Below are 21,981 nucleotides of genomic sequence, written 5' to 3' on the forward strand. Positions count from 1 at the left end.
TTCCTTTGGTTGATTTATAATTAATATATATTTTAATTTCACACTTCTCTGCTTTTCTAACCTTTGTAGGGGTTCACGAGTTTTGAGTTTTTCAGTTCTTCTCTGCCATACCCTTTTTCCTCGCTTGCCAACCAAATAAAATAAAGAAAAGCTAAAGCCCACGAGCCCTGTTTCAATGTTTCATTATCCAATCATATCACTTAAGCCCTTAAAGCCTCTACTTGTATAAGCTATAAACAGTAACTATGTTACTACCAAAAAACAAACAGTAATTATGTCTTATGTGACTATATGTCTTAATGGCTCTCTGCCCACATATCTGCAAGCAACTACCAACCCAAACCAATCTTCTCATACCCTTTTCCAGTCCACCCAAAGACTAAAGAGTAGAAAATCAAATCAATGGTCTCTCCCTTACAGATAATTGACAACCAGTTTCCACCACCAAGCTAACTTTCCTAAACATGTTCTAAAAGGAAATTTTGGTTACTGTACTATGGATTCTAGGCTATAACCCAATTCAGTGTTACAGGGTTTTTGGATAGATTCTACACAATGGGAGAAGAACCAGTACAAAAGTGTAACCGAAAGTGACCTCAAGTTGAAATTATAAGATGAATTAGATTTATTAGAAGTTGTTTTTCAAAGCTTTTCTTGATGCTAGATGCCAAGCTTTTCCATTGAGAGTTTGGGAAAATATAGGGCAAGCATAGAGGGAACATAATTCGCCAATTGAACTGTTGGTTTTAATTCTTTCTTTTGTATTTGTTTGTTATAAACATAGACCAAAGCCACCAGAAATTTATTTATTTAATTTTGAGATTGATTAAAGCAACAATGCCATAATGAAAGCAGGTGGTAATGCAATTGAAAGCATGAGAAGATGGCCCCCCCTCCCCACTATACCTTGTGGTGGTTTAGAGACTTCTTGACTTTGTTTGGGACCTTCCATGAAGAGGGTCTTCTTAGTACTCAGTTCATGAATTAAATAAGAGATGAGAATAGTATTTCCTTTATTCTGCTTTCTAATCTTTTTGCCTTTACATCAGTATCTTATGTTTTAAGCAAAATCTAGTAAGTAAAATATAGACCTGCAATGTCTCAGCTTGCATCCATGGTGCTTGATCAAGCGAAGGATTTTAGTACTGTGCTCCTTAACTACTGAATTTTTCTCAGATCTGTTAGGCATCATATAGGGTGTAGGTTTTTCTTCTAAACTAACCATAGCATCAGGGAAGAAGCTGCATTCTTAAGGAATGACAAAAACCCAAAAAGGGTCTGATATATTAGAATTCTTAGCTTATTAAATCTTTGTTTTTGTTATGCTTTAAGAAAAGCTTAATTGTAAGGCATGCGGGCCTGGGGCCTAGCAAGAGCAATCCTAAAGTTGGCAATAAAGAAAATAGAAAGGAACATCTAATCATGATGAGCTGTTTTTAAATGCTGTCTCATACATGCAGAGGAGGAATAGGGGACTGAACATAGCAGTGGAGAAGTTGGCAAGGAGATTCCTCCCTTGATGAGAGGCATCATTTACTACAAATCTATGGCCGTTTCTGATCTTAAACAGCTACCTTGATTCCAAATTTGTATTATATGATTTTAACTAAAGGGAAAAGCAACTCAAATTTTTTTTTGGCATTTTAAGAAGGTTCATTGAGGAAATGGTTCTTAATTAATTTTGATATCCAAGTAGAATTGACTCTTGCAAACTTCCTCCCCCCAAAAAAAAAGTGATATGATTAAAATACCCATAAAGAATTCATCTTTTGGATGGAGTAGTGTGAGGTCATGTTTGAGATACAATAGAGGACATGATTGAGTTCTCTCTTTTATGTGCTTATCTTTATCCTTTCAAGCCCTCTTGGAATAGGTTGCATGCATGATGCTCCATGACAATATGGAAAGTGAATGAGACCTTCTAATAAAAACCATTCTCAAAAAATAGAATCTAGATTATTTTGATAAATTTCAAATTAAAAAAAAGTGTTAATATACAGGATAAGATTTTTTTTACAATCCCTAATGTTTAAGAACAATCAAGAATCTGCAACTCAAGTGCACACTATTAGAAGAAGCCAAGTGAAGAAATCAATTAGTATTAAGGCATCATAAAGAACAGAAAGTGAGATCCAAAAGACTAACGTATCATTTCATTGAGATGATAAGAGGATCTTCTATTAAAAATCCAATAAATTTAATTAGGTGAATGATGCTCTATGAGTTGTAAATGATGGTCCCCCCCTCCCCCCCCCCTTTCCCTCCCTTCTCCCGCGAAAAATCTGATAGTTGCAGTTGAGAGCCCCAAACTATATCTGGAATTGGTATCAGGCTTACACATCAGTATCCTATTGATCCTATTTCTAAAAGCAACTTTTGGAACCCAATTTTGAAACCCCTTGAATGATGTCTTATGATTTATTTTCAATAATTCTATGGCTTTAAGTTGAACTAAACAGTACTAAAACTTAATGGTGGTTGAGTCTAGGTGATGTTGCTTGAGATGATACTATAATGATTAGAAGCAAAATGCTGAAGCAAGAATATATCATTTAAAATTATCTATAATTCAAAAGTAAAGAAACTCTATGATTATGATTTAATATAAAAAATACCATATTGAAAGTAATTCGAAATGGTGATCTAGAAGAAGAAATTTATTTACAAAAAACATATGGTCAAATTTATTATGATTTTCGCCTGTGCCTAACTTTTTTTTGAAGTATTTGGACCACTGGTTGCTTGACTATTTTGGCACCTTTGGCACACATGATATAGTATTGAAAATTGAAATACACTTGCTAGGGTTGGTGATATGGTTAGGTTGATTTCCATTTTCTTGAGTAGAAGATTCAATTTGAATGACTAAATAAAAAAGAAAATAGGGGTAACCTAAAGGGCACACAAGTAGTAAATATCAGTTTCACTTACCTTTGTTAGGAGCAATGGCGAGCTCTGCTCCTCAAGCGTCTATCCAATTAAATTATCTCTATCCCAACATGGCCATTGGGAGTTTGAAATATTTCGTAATTACTAAAATTACTAAACAGGGGAATGAGTATCTGCACCCTTGATTGTTCGAAGTCATTCATGCCTCTATGAGTCCAATAATCCATCCGAAGACAAAGAAGGTAGGAAATACTTTGACAATGGCGGAGGGAAACCTGGTCCAATAAAGTTACTGGAAGTGAGATTTCAAAGACTCCTTTCATTATTATAGTGAAAATCCCTAAGGTGACAAAATGCAGTGTCTACAAATATCAGGCAGGTTTGACAGGCTGAAAAGGTCGCCATGCCCCTTGCTCAAAGTTTAAAATGCCAAGCACATTAGTACCAACAGGAGATTAGATCAGGTATGTTCACGTAGATCAGGTATGTTCCCGTTTGTGAACACACCTGATATTTAGAATCTATTAAATATAAAGAGAGAAAGCAGATTTCAAATACCAGGTGCATGAGCATAAGAGAATATTCTTGTATATGAACCTGATCTAGTCTCTGTCAACAGCACCTTGGGTTTGGGAATGTTGAGCCAAAACCCAAACCAATCAAAATCATTTAAACCCACAGCCAGGGTCGGTTTCCTCAGGTTGGGACGCAATCTATCATTTTTTCATAAATCTAAATTTATAAACCTCTAGTATCATTGGTATTTAGAGGATTGCAATAATAAATAATTTCATAACATATCTCTCTCCCACACCTTTTTTTTTTTGGCTAAACTCTCCCACACACACACACACAACAATATGTTTATGGATATTCCAACATAAAATGTGGGCTTGGACGGGTTCCATATTACCAAAGGCCCTAATCTAAGCCCAACTCAACCACGAAGTTTCCCTTTTTTCTCTTATGCCCCCCATTAGCGAAGGCCCCAAAGTAAGCCCAACCCAATGTAAAATAAAAAAATAAATAAAAAATAACTAAAAAAATCACCACCATAAATTAAGTTTGTTACGTGGGTTCCCTCCTCTTCTCTTCCCTCTTTGGTCAGATCCTCTCTCTCTCCCACCCTCCACCCTCCACCCTTACCCCCATAAATTCTTTCCTTAATTTCTTTATCTTTAACTGTATATGTGTTAAGAATTAGTTAGAAAAATCTCTATCCAATTACTTTCCGAAGTTCTCATATCTGGAACATTGTACCTGAGTTTAAAAGATGACAACAGCACAAGTAGTCTGCCTTCTCCCTTGAAACCTCTCCTAGTCTCAAGAATCAACTTCTTTACCATAGCCAGGACTGGGTCGATGCTGAAGGGAGCAGAGACAGATTTGATCATCAACCTGACCCCATAAGATGTATAGGGTGATTACGTACGCGAAGATATATAATAATATGATGTAACTAAGATCTGGATAGGCTGGATGAGTGCGTGCAAGATCGATCTTCTTCATTTCACGCAATCATCCTGCATATCCATATCTTAGTGGTCATATTCATTAATCAACTTCAACAACAACAGTAGCAGAGAAGAGATTCTGAAGATATGGAGATTAATTACACAAAGATTGAGTGACAATGGTGGACAAAATTTAAGAGCAAAGAAGAAGAGATGATCATTCTTGATCCTTTCCTAATATTTTACCCTGCTTAATTTTTTCTCCCTCTATTTATTCATTTTTATTATTTCTTTTATAGATTTGGGTTTGTGATGTGGTCGTGGTCATGGTATAACTTTGATGGCAAAAGATTTCTACAAAGTGAAGAAGAGGAACGGACAATGGAGAGCAGCCTTGCTGGAAGTCTGACCATCTCGCTTCGTCTTGAAAGTGATTTGCACAAGTTCTCTTTTAGATCAGAGATATGTTTGATCTCGAGATTTAATATCTCTAGGGATTGATTTTTGTTTGATAATTTCCCCTGCCATTGGCCTTGCCCAAGGTGGGGGTATTGTCTTCATGATTGTGTTGGTGTATTTAGTTCGATTAGCCAATTTTCTTATTCCTTTATTTATTTATTTATTTTCTTTTTTCAAGACAAATTTTCTTTTAATGAAAGATAAAAGGGAAGGGACTGAGGAACTCATGACTACTATATCTCTTCAACAATTCCTTGGATATTAATCTTTGATACATGATTTTGACCTAAGGATAAAGCAACTCTCAAGAATCTGGCATTAATAATTCTTAATTCAATGTTTTGATCACATTTTAGCTACTCTAGCTAAAGTTCATATCAATACATGAAATGAGACACAAAGACAGCTTGTGTAAAGAAAATGGGCAAATAGTTTGATCATTTGATCGTCTTAACTCAATAGGTAAGAATATGTGGTTTTTGTAACACATGATGTGGGTGGAAGTCATACAAAGAGCAAAACTTAACCAACAAATAGTGACAAGTAAACTCTCAAATCATTATTCAAATTCACAAATTATATTGTTAGGAAAAAAAAAAAACCATGAAAGTAGAGAGACAAACATGATCTTTGAGATGGATGAATAGGGAAAAGAACTTCGGGAGAGGGTTGAGTCAATAGTTTGTGTTTTTTTATTGTAAAGAGAGAAGGGGTTAAGGAACTAGGGTTTAAAAAATATATTATATATTAGGGGAAGGAGAACACTATTTCTAGACACAATAATAGATCAAGGTTAGTCGGGCCGGGCTATGCCTAGGTCTCAACCCAAACTCAGCCCAACCTTGATCAGGGTTGGGTTGGGCTGAGCCGGATTGATCCTCATAACCGGGTCAGAAAGGGTTCAGGTTCAGAGCGGGTTTGGGCAAACTAACACCCCTTTCTCCAACTAACCAAATGCCATCGTTTCTCCCCTGAGATGCACCACCTCATGGGTTCTACTTCTAGACTTTTGAGTACATGAGAGCAATTCCACTAAGGGTGAGCTACAGAGGGGCTTCGAAGGAGAGAGGGTGGGGTAGGAGTTGCTGGGAGAGGGTGATGAGAGGTGATCGGGGCAGCCGATTAGGGCCAAGGTGATGGGTTTACCTATCTAAAATAAATAGGCAGAACCAGGGCAAAAGTTCACTATTAATTATTTTTATTTTTATTTTATTTTTTGAATCAGAAACAAAATTTAAGGTGGGGGAAGTATAGTAAATATAGGCAAATGTAAGGGAATGATAGCAATTGCCTATCAAATCAATATCAACCTTAACGGCTCAACTTACTAATAAATCTGTTAAGATTTAGTTAGCAAAGTCGATCTCAACCTCAACGGCTCTAACTGAGAAATCTTTCCCATTAAGTTGCGTTCGTATCATCTCTGGATCGTTCTATTTCAGTTTAAAAGAAGACTCCAGCACAAGTAGTCGTGCATTTTCTCACTTCAAATCTCCCCAAAACCCTTTTCTTATCATCTATCGAAGAGGTCTGGATCGATATTCAAAGAATGAGGGAGTGAGACCCTTTACGATGCAGAGGAAAATAATATATGATGTGAATAAGTTGTGGAGGGCACTGGATGAGTGGGTATGTGAAGATCTTCTTCAATTCACCCACTCATCCTGACCTTCCACATGTTATTCAGATCATATTCATTCAACCACAACAGCATTATGGGCAGAGCAGAGCAGAGGAATTCTGGAGATATGGAAATTACTTACAGGACAAAATCACAAGAGATCCAAGAAGAAGAAGAAGAGATAATCATTCTTAATTTTATCCTTGTTCTTCACATCTTATTACCCTTTTTCTTTTTTTCCTTTTTTTTCCTGTCTATACTTATTTTATGGATTTTGGTTTGTGATGGGTTCTGGTCATTGTATAACTTTGATGGCCAAAAATTTTTACAGAGTGGGGAAGACAGGAATGAAGAAGCAATAGAGAAACCCATGACTGCTGTATCTCTATATTCAGTAACCAATTGCTACAGAGTATGAGTTCAGGTCCCATTTCTTTAAAGCTCTTGACCTTCCTGGAATAGATGATGAACATTTAATACTTGTACTAGTTTAATGGAAAAGATGTAATTAAGAAATCAAAGTCAATTATTCTTACTAATATCCAATTGAAATATTTAGATTCTAAGTTTACGGTTCTGTACTCACTCACCATGGATTAACCTGCATGGAGCATAATTAAATTCCTAAATTCATTTATTAAGGCTGCGTTTGGTATGCATTATTGAAATATGTTATAGATCGATTATGTATTCCAAGAAATCACGCACCCGTAAATTTCAAAATATCCATTGTACAATTTTAAATACTTTCAATAACTACAGTTTAGAGTTTGGGATCTTCGAGGGATGGGGTAATATTTATTAAATAAATAGTGGGTTCAGCTGTTTAAGATCACGGGTGAAATACTAAGGCTGCGTTTGGTATGATTTTTTAGACATTTGTATTAAGGTGTGATGATGATATATCATATAATTGAATCCTAATAAAACCATGGCCATGATCGTCTTCCCTAATCTCTCTCTCTCCTCTAAATTTTCTTTTCAATATTTCCTTGCGGCTGCTTCTGCTTCAACTTCTTTTGATGCAAACCAATCTCTCCAAGTCTAAAGATTGGGTATCTTTGCGTCCATCACCATCTACGTCGTCATAGTGAGGACTGGATTGATATTCAAAGAAGGGATATAGAATCGGCCTGCCTTATAGCAATACCAATGTAGATGGTGATTGACGTGAAAGATACACTCAATCATCAACAGCATGTGACGAAAATAGATCAAAGAGTTAAAAGGTCATATCTAATGAAGGTACGAAAATATCCTATGAAGGTATGAGAAAAGATGATGATTCTTGATCCCTCTTCCTCTTCCCATCTTTAACTTTTTGTTTTTATTTATTCTATCTCTACTTTTTTTCTGGATATGGGCTTGTGATGTGCTTGTGATCTTCATATATTTTATGGCCAAGTATTTTTATAGTGTTAAAAGATGAAGGGACAGAGGAACCCATTCATGCTGCAATTATCTCTTCAATAGTTCCATTGATTCCTAATTTGTAATATGTGATTTTGATTGAAGGGTATCATAGCAACTCAAGAATTCTATGGGTTTAAGTCGAATCCAGTAGTACTCAAACTTAATGGTGGTTGCGTTGATGTTGCTTGAGATGAAACTCTAATTAATGGTTAGAAACAAAATTCTGAAGCATTATGAATACATATATCATTGTAAATTCTCTATATTAAAAGTAATTTATCTCTATATATGTTTTAACGAGAAAAGAATCCTGCTCATTTCCGTGATTCTACGCCTAAACACAGTAAGCATGAAAAAACTGTGCTACTTCCTACCCAGATGCTTCTGCCCCTACATTTTTCATTGGCTTACATTCTAATGCAGTGGCCGAACAAGTAGACAGGATTATTTCACTCATGTTTTAATATAAAAACAAAACCCATATTGAATATCTAATAGAAATTCCAAAATGGTGAAATAAAAGATGAAATTTATATACGAAATTGTGATTGAGTTTATTACAATTTTGGTCCGTGCACATTTTTCACTTCAATTTTTGTGGTTTACTTGGCCATTGATGGGCTGTATTTTCCAATTATGTATTTAACATCTCGGCCCAAGGTCATTTTATTTGGAACTCTGTTTTTCCCTTGGGTGGAATGCTGGATTGGGATCAGCGGCTCAGCTCAGCCCGGCCCATCTACATTCCTTTTCTCTTATTTTATTTGACTTTACTTTTCGAGATGCTCTTGCAGGACTAACCTTGGGCCCAATTTGGAGTTGGACCTCAGTCTGGAGTAAGGATGTGAATTTAAAATCGAAACCGTTTATCGAAACCAAATCAAGCCGTTTACATCGAAACAGTGAAACTGTTTAGTAAATGGTTTCAAGTTTCAGACCGATTAACTAAACGGGTTGAAACCGAACCGAACCGTTGGTTTGAAACCGAATTATTGAAACCGTGAAAATCGAATCGTTTAAACCGTCAAAACCGATCTGATTAACCTATCTAAAGATTAAATAAGGTGGTTGCAAAATATCATTAGTATCTCATTTGATTCAAAGATTGAGTGTTGCAAGCCTGCAGGCAATTCTAGAGGTAGGTTGTTCATCGTTTGGAATGCCGATTAAATTAATCCAACGCACTGAGTAGAACATATACTGATAAAAATGAAATTTTTGCTTATACCATGGCATATTAAATATATATTTTTAATATTATAACACATTATTTGGGAGGGGGGAGAAGAAGAAAATCCCATTTGTAAGCATTACTTAATGACTTGTTAGATGCGCTTGAGACTTGTTAGATGCACTTGAGACTATTTTCTATAAAAATATTTTCTTTTGGTTAGTTGTTTGGTTGTTTTAATAAAACATAATGGTTACATTTCACATTCTCAAGATTGAATCGTTTATCACCAAAAGCAAATTTTAGTAAACATGTGAATAAACTAGCAAACCGATTGCTAACTGTTTAGAAACCGTATGAAATATACCGAAACTGTTTAAAATCATGAAACCGAAACCATTTACTAAATGGTTGCGGTTTTAGAAAGTGGAACTGGTTAATAAATGGTGCGGTTATGGTTTCAGCCAAAATATATGTGAATCGAATTGAACCGAACCATTTAAACCGAAATCAAACCAATTAAAACCCTTAGTCTAGAGGTCCATTGATTAGTTACTGAGGGGACGAGGAAAGACAATGCGTAGGGAATTATGCTGGGACCCACATCATTTTCTCATTAGCACAATTTCCTACTCATCAAGGATTGAATTATCGGTATAGGTCAGGGCTAATACCAATATAATACCGATCCAAGATTGGCTGTATCCTCTGGATAATCAATAATACCCCTATTTTTCATTAATTTTTTTTTCACGATTTTACTCCTGACACTGATATGATATCCGATCCTAAATAGGCCCGGTATTGGGATTGATCTCATCCGTATGATACAGCCAATCCAATACCAATACCAATACCTAAAACCATGCTAGGCATTGTCTTTATTCATCCTCTTCCTTGAAACCTCACCCCTCAATGGTTTAAGAAGACAGAACAGGGGTTCTATCGATCAAGAGCCTATTAGCAAAAACACGTTTAAAATAGAGTTTTTCATTTTAAACGCATTTTCTTTTTCTACCGTTTAAAACACGCGTTTCTATTTTTTACCATTTAAAACATGTTTTACCATATGCTTCCCAAAGATATGGGAAAAAATAGCAAACTTCAAGTATTCCCATTCTAAACACGTTCCCCTTTTTATGACATTTTTTAAGACTTGATTTTTTAACATAATGTCTACTTAATTGACCATATATCTCTCTCCTGAACTCTGATCGACCTGATTTTGTCATCAACTTGAAACTAACGCAATGGACTATATTTCTCATGATATTACCGTCAACTCAAATTCAATTCACAAACCCCGAAATCGAGCTATAAATCGACATATTTACTGAAAAATATTTCTAAAATGATGACTCCTAATTCTAACTTAACATATATCACTTCGAGAGTGTGTTGATTATGTTGACAACAATGAACAACACCGTAACTTAGTTAGATTGCTCAATAAAAATTTAGACATGTGTGGTGTATGAATTTAGAATTGGTGTTGGATGATATTCAATGACATGTTTTAAAACATATAATGAGACATGGGATGTATAGGCATTAATGTTAGATACTGTAGTTGTTTTGAACACTAGATGCAGATATTAATATAGTAATTCCTTAATTTATATGGATATACTACCATTTTTTTAGTCTCATTTGTTTGAAATTTACACGTTTAAAATTCGTACCGTTTGTTTTCCAATTTTTACCGTTTCCCGCTTTTTTGACTGTTTATTTAACAATATCATTCGAAAAATTTTACTGTTTAAAACCCATACAATCCGTTTCTTTTTTTTTGCCGTTTCCCCTTTTTGCTAACTATGAATTCAAGACCATTACCTATCTGATCCCCGAGAGAAATAACCCTGTATTCAATTTAAAAACTGTTTTTTAAATTCATATTTGGGAAAATTACATGATTACCCACTTTTAGGTTTCTCTTAACAAAATTACCCATCAAAAGTTTCAGTTAACAAAAATACCCAAAATTAGGTTTCCCTTTACAAAATTACCCACTTAAAGTTTAAGTTAACAAAAATACCTAAAATTGAGTTTGGGTTTACAAAACTACCCACTCAAAGTTTTAGTCATAAAAAAATACATGATTATATGTGGAAGATGATGAATCACTATTTTGGGTAGTTTTGTAAATCCAAACCTGATTTTGGGTATTTTTGTTAACTAAAACTTTGGGTGGGTAATTTTGTAAACTCAAACCTAATTTTAGGTACTTTTGTTAACCAAAACTTTTTGTGGGTAATTTTGTAAAAGAAAACCCAAAAATGAGTAATCATGTAATTTTCCCTTAATATTTTACTTTTTATCCCTATATCCAATATCCAATAGGATATCAACTAAAAATTGAGATCCATCAAGGGCGATACCGATGGAATCCAAATCCTCAAAATATGCTTTCCAACTAAAAACAAAGTTAGGGAATTTATTTTGAGAAAAAACAAAAAAATTTCCGATGTCCATATACAGAAGAATATGAGAGAGAGAGAGAGAGAGAGAGAGAGAGAGAGAGAGAGGCATGTTTAGATCATTTTTCTTCTTCAAAACAAAATTTTTAATACAGACCAGAAGAGGTGTGTTTTTATTGACGCTGGTCCAATTCTATCAAGACTTCCATCACGCGGTCCGAAATTTGTTTCAGCAGAATGGACCAATCCCTGGAAGAACCAGAAAATGAAAAAAAGGTTAAACATCTCAAGAAATCATAGTTTTGAAACTCGAAATTTTTTGTTACGTACCCTATGGACGAATCAAAAGAGATGCCCACCCTGCCCTTGGCTAGCTCAAGTGCCAATCTAAACCTATGCAGGTGCTTGGCCGGAAAACTTCCATTGTCCACAAGAACAAGAGCAGAGGGGTTGATATCATAGAAGATGGGAATGACCTTCTTCTTGCATTCCATCAAGAGAGCCAATTCATGGAGACAGTTTTCAGAAGTGCAGTAATTTGGAGAGATGAAGGCCACTCCAACCTTACAGTTCCGTATAGCTGTTTCAATGACCTCCTTGAGTTCATCCCCAGGCTTCATGCTCCTATAGTCCAGGAAGGGATTTAGTTTTAGGTGGAGGAAACGATCGTAAAGCAAGGCAGCCACGTTGCGCTTTGTGTCCACTCCACGGTGATTTATGAAGACATCAAATGGTGGTGGGGAGCTGCAAACAATTATCCTTGATTCAGATCCTTTCCAGCGGCGATAGACACCCAACGCGTATCTGAGGATTGAGAGCATCTTGGACACGCGCACACCGGTACTGGGCTTTCCAACACCAGGATGAGAGTGTTTGCCTTCTACTTCTACTAGTAAGGCGGGCCCTCCTCGCCTAGAATTGAAGATTACCTACGAGACCCTTAGAATATTGTTTCTTTTATATTATGAAGAAAAATAAGTGTTGACCACAACAATTGATTATTGACGCGGCTCTTTTCTCAAGTTTATCCACTGGAAAGTTGGAAAATTTTACCTACCATATTTTTACCCTAATTGTTGGGATTCAAATTGTTTGCAGTGAATAGTAAGGTACAATGATCATCCAGACACATGCCCAAGGGGTTCTCAGTCATCCGATATTCACTATACTAATGCACTGGTTGCAGATGATTTTCACGTCTTGATCATTGCCTTGATCATTGCCTTGATCATTGCCTCATTCATGTGAGATCATGATTGATCAGCTAGTATCAAAATTAATCTCAACCATTGCTAATACGATATGACTAATACGACCAATTCAATACCTATATCAATAACCATACATCTACCTAATTTGATTTCAGACACCAAAACCACCCCCCCACCCCCCAGAGAGAGAGATGGACTTAGAAGAATTTCTAGTGGTGACCCTAAATTGAGAAAGAGAGAGAGGAACAATTTTTGTTGGATAATGGATTTTAAAAATTTCTGGTGGTGAATCTACAGAAAGAGTCGAGAGAGAGGAACAATTTTTGTTGGGTAATGGACTCAACAATTTCTGATGGTGACTATAGAGAGAGAGAGAACAATTTTTGTTGGGGTGAAGACTCTAGAGAGAGAAGAACAATTTTTGTTGGGTAATGGACTGAGAACAATTCCTGGTGGTGACTCTATAGAGAGAGAGAGAGAGAGAGAGAGAGAGAGAGAGAGAGAGAGAGAGAGTGCTTGTCTATAGTCACATAAAATTTATTAAATACTCTTATCAAAAAACTAAAGAACATATTTTATTAAATAATAATTTATCACATGCGGACTTATAAACCTATTAAATACCGCATCTCTCATGACATCATGATCCAATTAACCTACTTGCTGCGCGTTAGTGGCAAAATTGTCTCTCTCCACAGCCGACGTTGGAAGCTGATAGCTGGTGTCCACCTCACCTCTATTTCCTGCAGTTTTCCTTTCAAATCGTAAACCGTTATGGTTGGTTTCAAAAGAAATATCAAGAGAATTAAGGCTCTTTGGTATCAAAAAAATTTTTTTTTGACTGTATTTAGTATTTTTTATGGAGCTGATTTTTATTTAAAAAAAAATTTATAAAACATAAAAACAAAAAAAAAAAATCGACAATCATGTGTTTTGGTAAAAAATGATTTTCAGTTATTCTTATGGTGGATTTTGATGAGCATGTGCTTAAAGATTCAATATAGAGCGGTAAAGTAGTCATTTATTTTGTAATTAGAAATCCAAGCCCTTGCCCCCTCCTCTTTAATGCAAAAGTGAAGAAAGAGAGTTATAAAAAAATGGGTGAAAAGAATATTTCTTTAAAAAACTATTTCGCACAAAGAGATACCAAACATTTTCTCACAAAAAATCATTTTTGTCAAATAGTTACCAAAACATTTTTATGTCTCAATAAAAAATGGTTTTCATTAATGATTTTTGTTAAATAGATAAAAAAAAAAAATGATACCAAAGAGGGCCAAGTGAAATTTAAAAATAGATTTTTGTCATTGTTATCTCCTGTGATTAATGTAATTGTATAAATAATAAATGTGTTAATTTTTTTTTTCATATTTAATAATGATACATTTTTTCATATAAATTTTATTTTATATTTTAAAGCAAAAGGTTTTAGATGTAAAATAAAATGAAACTTAATATATAAATATGGAATAATTTGGAGTTAATGACTACGTCACATAGGGTAATGATTAAAAAAATTTCTTTTTTAAATGTGAAAATTTTATTTTTCTTCCCCTTATTTTCCTTTGAAATCAAACAGAGCTTTTAGGAAAACTTTTTTTTTTATTGAAAGATTATTTGTATTAAAAAAAAAGAGAAAAATTATAAAAAACTGAAACCCTTCTTCTTCCTTTTCCCTATGAATGCATATTCTTTTTTCTCTGCTCCAACTTTGCTGATAACCCATCTCCTTTAATATCTTTTTCTTTTAAAAGTAACTAAAAAGACTTGTTCTACTTCGTGGCTATGTACTCAAGGTGGTTAGAACTTGATTACTCTATCAGTTTCAATCTTAATCTCTGTGGCTCTTATGTCTGAACACAGTTGGAGGCAAAATGACCCCCACCCCATGAAAGATATAAATTCTACCATTACTAATGTTTTTGCATGTGCTCCCATTAACCCCATGCTGCACGGGCCAAACTGTTTTTTGTAAAACACTTTACCATAAGTTTATTATAATTTGGGTAATTTCCAATGCCACTCCCTGAAGAATGCCAATATTAGAGGGACACCTCATCTCTTTCACCAAATTAGACTCGGACCCTTTACCGTCAGTCACGGTTAAGGAATATACCTTATATGCTGATGTCAGCAATAATATTTTATTTAAAATACCAAAATGCTCTTATTAAATATGAAGTACCTAAATTACCCTTATAATAAGTTACTATTTCTTTCCCCCTTTCACTGGGGATCGTTCAAAGCTGCGACGACGGACGGCGACCCGCATGACCTCTGTGAAAAGGCCGAACCCTCACCTCTCAAAACCTGCAACTTTCTAGCTTCTTCAGATCGCAGCTCCATTATGCCCGTCCCACCAAAACATCCACTTTAAGCAAACCCCACCTTCCCAGGCCTCCTAAACCAAGAAGAAAAATTGGAAACGGAGCTCCATTTATCTCTCCCTATCTATTTCGCTTTTGATTTCTATCTTTCATTGAGAGTATTTTCTTTTTCTCTTCTGTTCTCCACCCCTAATGTGCCCACCATGGAGAAGATCACCAAGTCGAAATGCACTCCAACGTATTCAAAACCAGAAGCTCCATTCTTTGAATCACCTTTGTTTCAAAATTAAATTCTTCCACATGAAACTTTGATAACGCAGGTACCCTGCATTCCCCCATCTTTGCAGCCAGAGTTAACACGCCACCGATAGTAAAGCTATAGCCCATGGTTCCCACTCTGTCATCAACAAATACATTCAAATACCCATAAAAAAGAAAAAAGAAAAAAGAGAGAGACATTTTTTCTTGAAAAATCATCAGAGGCAGTTCATTCCTTACATCAATGGTTGGTTTTGAAAGAAACCGATAAAAATAAGTGATAGACAAAAAATTTATTTGGAAACGAAAGCCGAAGAATGCCGATGTACCTACCGCCGGCGTTCCTTCCGTTTCTTCTTCTCTTGCAGATTGTCTCTGCTTTTGGGTTACTTTTTTATTCCCCTCTGTAGGTCTAAGAGTTTCTGTTTTTTGAATCAGACAGGGGCAGGTACGTCGGCGGAGCAGAAGAGATCCAACAACTTCACGAGACCTGAGAGCTGAAGAGGTTTGTCGAAGGTTTTCCGACGGCGCAGACAGGTATTTGCGACGAATGCAGAGGGCATCGCTTCGTGTTGTGCGATCAGTGCAACGGGAGAAAGCCAAGGGAACGGATGAAGGCCTGAACTAGCCCTATCATCGTAGTACAACTCAAAGGCTCCCCATTCGCTGCCACCACCACCAACTTTGGGCCCACCGCCATCAGCAGGCCTACCTACTCTCTGGAAGAGAGAAACAAAATAGAAGAATTGGGTTAAAATGTGTTTCAATGAGAAGGGTATAACGGTCATTTTATCTCTTGACTCACCAGTGACTGACGGCAGGGGGTCCAAATCTAATTTGGTGAAAAAGAGGGGGTGTCCCTCTAATATTGGCATTCTCCAGGGGGTGGCGTTGTAAATTACACTTATAATTTTTGTAAATGTCCAATTTTAACTTCAATTTGCACGGTTTACTAGGCCATTGATGGGATTTATTTTCCAATCATGTCGTTCACAGCCCGTTCCAAGGTCATTTTGTTTGAAACTCCATTATTCCCTTGGGCTGGAATGCTCGATTGAGATCAGCTAGGCTCACCCCAGTGCGGTCAACCTACATTCTTTCTCAGAATTTGTGGGTGGGTCTCTCTTTTTTTTTTTTATATCAAAATTAATTCAACAAAAACACAAGGGCATGAACAATATAACATTCATTTATAAGGGTGTTGCTGTATGGTGTCTTGTATTCTATTACAATCTAATTTAAGGTGCATGACTTTTGGTATTAGGGGTTTTCGCTATATATTTGTTGTGAGGTTCTTTTTCTCTATAAGCAATCTGAAAGAGGTGTGAGGACGATGGTTATAACCCTATTCTCCATTGATTGTGAAGCAGAGATCTCATTTCACCAAGGACGTAAGTAATCTTGCCGAACCTCATAAATCTGTGTACATTATTTGTTTTTGTTTTTCCATTCTTTTTTGCATTATTTTAGGATTACATTTTTATAAGGTGTTGGGCTGATCCAACTAAGGATTCCGAGTTTTTAACCACTGGGCCGGTGGGCCCACATCCCTACCAAATGTTTAGGAGGATAAGTAGTGCCCGAACACAACAACTTGGATTAGGGAGTGTTGAGCTGAAGCCCAAACCAATAGAAATTACTTGAGCCCGTAGCCAGATCGGTTTTTTGAGGTTGGGAGTTAATTTATTATTTTTTTTATAAATGTAAAATTAAAAAAAATTTAACACCATTGGCACGTATAGGATATGGAATAATAAATAATACATAACAGATGTATTTCATTCACACACACACGGACATGTACACATGTATACTTGTAGTTTTCTTCGGGCTTGGACTTGGAAGGGTTTCAGATTACTAAAGGCCTTAACCTAAGCCTTACACAATTGGATTTTTCTTTTTGTTGGAGCCCATCCTGTCGCAGGCCAGCCCAGCACAGGGGTCCACAAGCCGAGAAGAAACAGTTTAAACTCCTTAAGAACGGATCTATTTATCTTTTGCAGCTTCTTGTTGGAAGGTTTTTCCTTTCAGGCTTGATGCATTTTCTATTCAGACTGTTGATTTTAGAACAATAATTGATTTTTTTATTTTGAATTACAGAATGACCTTGACCATCAGGATTATCAAATTCAATGGTCATCACTTCTTTGGCAAATTTGGAAATCAAAAAATCAAGTATTCTTTAACTTTGTTTCTCTAAATTTGAAGTCTACTATTTCAGTTTTTCATCATCCTGTAAAAGAGAATAGATTGGGTATGATTCGTATTGCTATTTCTTGCCCTCCCCTTCATGATAACTTCCCTTATTACGTAGCTACTGACTTTCAATTTTCATCTCTCCCACAAGACAATGTTGTTGCTTTTGTTGATGGAGTGTGATTATCAAACTCTCAGAAAGGTGTGAAAGGAGCCATCATTTATGATAGGGGAAATATGTTCATTAGAGTTGAGTGCAAACTTGGTTGGGGTCATTCAATTGCAGCCATGGAAGCTGATGGAGTTTGTAACACTGTTTTCTAATTGCTAAGAGCCTCTTATCTAGGCTCTTAATGGCATCTCTCCCTCTCAATTGGGCAACCTTAGAAATAGTCAATGATATCTTTGCACTTTCTCTAGATTTTACATGTTATTCTAACAGGGAAGCTCTTCCTTGCAAATGGTGTTTTTTTTTTTTTTTTAGCTCATATATCCGCAGGAGTTACTCCCGTTATTGGAAAATCTGGTTTTCTGAATTAACTTGAAATAACCTAGAGGGGGGGTGAATAGGTTATACTAGTGAAATTTTAACTCTTTTCGATGTATAGAACACAAGTGTGATTGTAATTTAAAACAATGCGGAATAAATAAAATAGGCACAATCACACAACACAATATTTATAGTGGTTCGACTCAATCCGAGTCTAGTCCACTCCCTACAAGAATCCTCTTGTAAGGTATTCCACTAGTACTCCCTTTCAGTACAGTAGGTAGGGAAGAAAACCTTTACAATCTTTTTCACGGATAAGAGTATCCTTACAAATCTCCTTTACAGGCAGAGAGACACCTTTACAATCTCCTTTACAGGTAGAGATGCACCTACAATCTCCTTTAAGGTAGAGAGACACCTTACAATCTCTTAAGGATGAGAGGGTCCTCACACAAGCCTAAGTACAGTCTAGACTTAATGTAAAATAGAAAATGGAGAAGTGGAATAAAAGAGAATTACCTCCGGTGTGGTGCAAATGAAATATGCAATGATGATAGAATGAATGCACCTTTTGAAGTCTTCTTGATGCTTGTAATGTAAATGCCAAGATGTAGACGAAGACTTGTTGATGGTCTTGAGTTCCTCTTGAATGTAAAATGAAGAACTTGAACTCAAGAAATGGTGTAGACCAATTCTCACTTCTAATACTCAAATAATGCTTCTCTGAAGTTGAGATTAATTGTTGATTAATGAGTAGTATTAGAGGTATTTATAGGTGAGCTTAGTGAAGCATTTTAGGCAGGGAATCAAGCTCTAACGGACATATTCTGTGTCTACCGGTCGACCGCCATCGGTAGCCGGTCGACCGCCAAGAGCCGTTGAGGCAAAATATAGCCGTTGGGGCACTTCCAGGCAGTCACCGGTCGACCGGGACTTTTATCCGGTCGATCGCCTATGGTCTCGGACATGTCCGGTCGACCGGGGCTTCCAGCCGGTCGACCTCCTATGGTCTCGGACATGTCCGGTCGACCGGGGCTTCCAGCCGGTCGACCGCCAACATGACATGCTCTGTTTTGACAGACTGCTGTCATACTGACCAGTCATCAGTGTCTTGACCATAACTTTTCGGTCCGACTTCAGAATGATCTGAGATCAGTTGCATTAGAATCACAACTCAATTTCCTACAACTTCTATGAAGAATTCATCTCCTAATTCTGATTTTAAGATTCCCTAAAATACCCTTGATCAGGTTACTGTGTGTTCCACACCACTTAGAGACTTTCCATACCTAGTCAAGACATGCTCTATAGTCATTCTAATATGATGCAATGCACATGCATGAGGTGAGTGCATATAAGTAGGTAGACATTACAAATTACATTGTAAGTAACTTAATCTATCCTAGTGATCTTCTTCTTCACTTGAATCTTCCATTCTTTGGCCCTTCATCTTCTTTCCTTCTTGTTTGTTGTTTCATGTCTTTAAGCTTAGCTTCATGTCTTGATTCGACCTTTGATCTTCTAAGGATTTCTTCAAGCTTAATCACATTATCAATCAAGTTAAAGATGTATGTTTGTTTGTTAACACCAAAACATGGCAAGGAGTGTGGACATGTTTCCCAACAATCTCCCCATGGCAAGGAGTGTGGACATGTTTCCCAACAATCTCCCCCTTTTTGGTGATGACAAACAAACATAGACAATGAAACCAAATATAAGAAATAATTTGACTATCTCTGTGTAAAGATCAATAGGATAATGAAATGCAGAGCCAGAAAGTAAACAAGGATAGATACAGTCATTTCCATAAAAAATTTAGCATTTCCATAAACAATTTAAAGATAATACTATCATTTTCATTGTCAGAAGTAGATAATACTATCATTTTCATTGTCAGAAGTAAATCTTAAATCTTCTCCCCCTTTTGTCAACAGCAAAAAGGTAATCAAAACGACACAAAAAAATACTCCCCCTGAGTATGTGCCACATAGAAAAATATCATAAGTTCAACTTTCCATAAAAGTCAAAAGTATATAATAATAAACGACATAAACAAACATAAAGTTGCAAGAAGCAAACATAAGTGCTAATCTGCTGCATCCTCATCATCCATGTCTGCCTCGTCATCGTCTTCTTCGTCATCCTCAACGTCCTCTTCGTTGCGGAGGAGCTTGAGAATCTCATTCTGCTTTCTTTCCATTTTTGCCAACTGGGCAAGGATGATGTTTCCAACTTTCTGAAGATCAGCAATAGTTGCATAGGTTGATGTCTCATCACTGCCCGGTTGCTGTGGCTGGCTGGGTCCAGCAGTAGTCTTTTTGGAGTGTGTGGACTGTTGTGGAAGAAGATGCATTTTGCGAATGGTGGAAATATTGATCTCTTGGGGAAATGGGTCAAATGATTCACCAGAAAAATCTACTTGAAAGTGGTCCATGATTTGGCAAATCATCCGTCCATAGGGTAGATTTCCCTTTTGAAGTCTATCACCATGGGTAATCATGGTTTTGAGCAGGATGTAAGGAAGGTTGATGGGTACAGTTTTGCAGACACAGTAGGTAAGATAGGCATGGAATGGGGAGACTTCATCTCGATGACCACTCTTTGGGAGAATGTTGTAAGAGATGATAAGATTGATAATCCTCCCTATATCCGTAAGTTCTTTAGCCTTAATTTTGTGAGTATTAGCATATTCCTTCATAATGCTAGAATACACACAGTCAACATCCATGAATTGTTCTATGTAGGTCTTGGATTGATAGTACTTGAGGTCCCCTACCACAGAAATATCTAGGATTTCTCCTAAAATTAGGATGTCGAGGTCTATTGGAACGCCCTTAACATAGGAATGGACCATAAGGGTGTCACCTTCACCAGAGAAGGTAAGATTGCAAAAGAACATTTTGACTAAATGGGGATAACAATGGGAGTCAAGTTTGAGAATGTTACCCCATCCCAAAGCATCAAAAAGTTCTTTGATGTCATACCTGGATAAAGAGTCGGTATTGATGGTCCTACCTTGCTCTATGTTGCGAGAGATGTAGAGATCCCATGATTCTTGAGCAATGGTGGAGGAGAACCATGGATCTTTGTCAGTGGCCTTCCTTTTTCCTTTATGAGCCACGGTTTTCTTACCTCTATTTGGGCGTTGAGAGTCCATGATGATTAGAGGTGTAAGAGAGAAAGAGATGCAAGGATTTGGTGAGATGAATAGGAATGAATCTCAAGAGTTCTAGGGTAGAAGGAAGTTCTAAGCTAGGGTTTTGGGAGATGAATGGTCGAAATAAGGTTTTAGGCCAAATAGGGTTCTAAAGTGTTGAAAAAAAATGGGTTAAAAAGTGGATTTTAAATAGGGAAGAATCGAATTTTCGGCGGCGCCGGTCGACCGGTATATTGTGGCGGTCGACCGGTATCCCTTTCGGTTAGAGGCGGTCGACCGGAAGTCCTTGGCGGTCGACCGTCAAACCATTCGGTCTGTGGCGGTCGACCGGTATACAGGGGCGGTCGACCGGTTGATTCCAAGAAATTTTTAGAACCAAAAAAAATTTTTGGCTGTGAAAAGGATTTTTCAAGTCCAGGGCTTTAGGAAAAGAATTTTTCAAAAAGAAATGTTTATTCAGCCAAACGGGTTGCAAATGCCAAGTTCCTTCCTTAGGAAACTAAAACGCTCTTCACCAAGAGGTTTAGTAAATATATCTGCGAGTTGTTTATCAGTTTCAATGAATTCTAGAGAGACATCACCATTTTGAATGGTGTCTCGTAGAAAGTGGTGTCGAATATCAATGTGCTTTGCCCTTGAGTGTAGAATGGGATTTTTACTCAAGTTTATGGCACTGGTGTTATCGCACATGATTGGGCAAGATTCGAACCGCACTCCAAAGTCCTGGAGAGTTTGCTTTATCCAAAGGATTTGAGCACAACATCTACCAGCTGCAACATATTCAGCTTCTGTGGTAGATAAAGCAACGGAGTTTTGTTTCTTGCTAAACCAAGAGACAAGACAAGAGCCGAGAAAGTGACAAGTACCACTGGTACTTTTTCTGTCAATATGGCAACCTGCGAAGTCAGCATCAGAAAA

At 36.7% G+C, this 21,981-nt stretch overlaps 1 protein-coding gene across 1 annotated transcript; it reads right to left on the minus strand.

Moving 5' to 3' along the window:
- Positions 1-11,597: 11,597 nt before the first annotated feature.
- Positions 11,598-12,245, minus strand: LOC122057639 (TIR-only protein-like). The gene is made up of 2 exons (XM_042619822.1): positions 11,755-12,245; positions 11,598-11,673 (listed from the first exon to the last, which is right to left on the minus strand). The coding sequence occupies exons 1-2, from the start codon at positions 12,243-12,245 to the stop codon at positions 11,598-11,600; spliced, it is 567 nt and encodes a 188-aa protein (XP_042475756.1).
- Between the last annotated feature and the right edge of the window lie 9,736 nt (positions 12,246-21,981).

Source organism: Macadamia integrifolia, chromosome 2 (genome assembly GCF_013358625.1).
Source record: "Macadamia integrifolia cultivar HAES 741 chromosome 2, SCU_Mint_v3, whole genome shotgun sequence".
Taxonomy (NCBI): domain Eukaryota; kingdom Viridiplantae; phylum Streptophyta; class Magnoliopsida; order Proteales; family Proteaceae; genus Macadamia; species Macadamia integrifolia.

Coding starts and splice junctions, on each gene's coding strand:
- LOC122057639 (XM_042619822.1), bottom strand. CDS start 12,245: ATGCTCTCAATCCTCAGATACGCGTTGGGTGTCTATCGCCGCTGGAAA. Junction 11,674..11,754: donor TCTTTTGATTCGTCCATAGG/GTACGTAACAAA, acceptor TGGTTCTTCCAG/GGATTGGTCCATTCTGCTGA.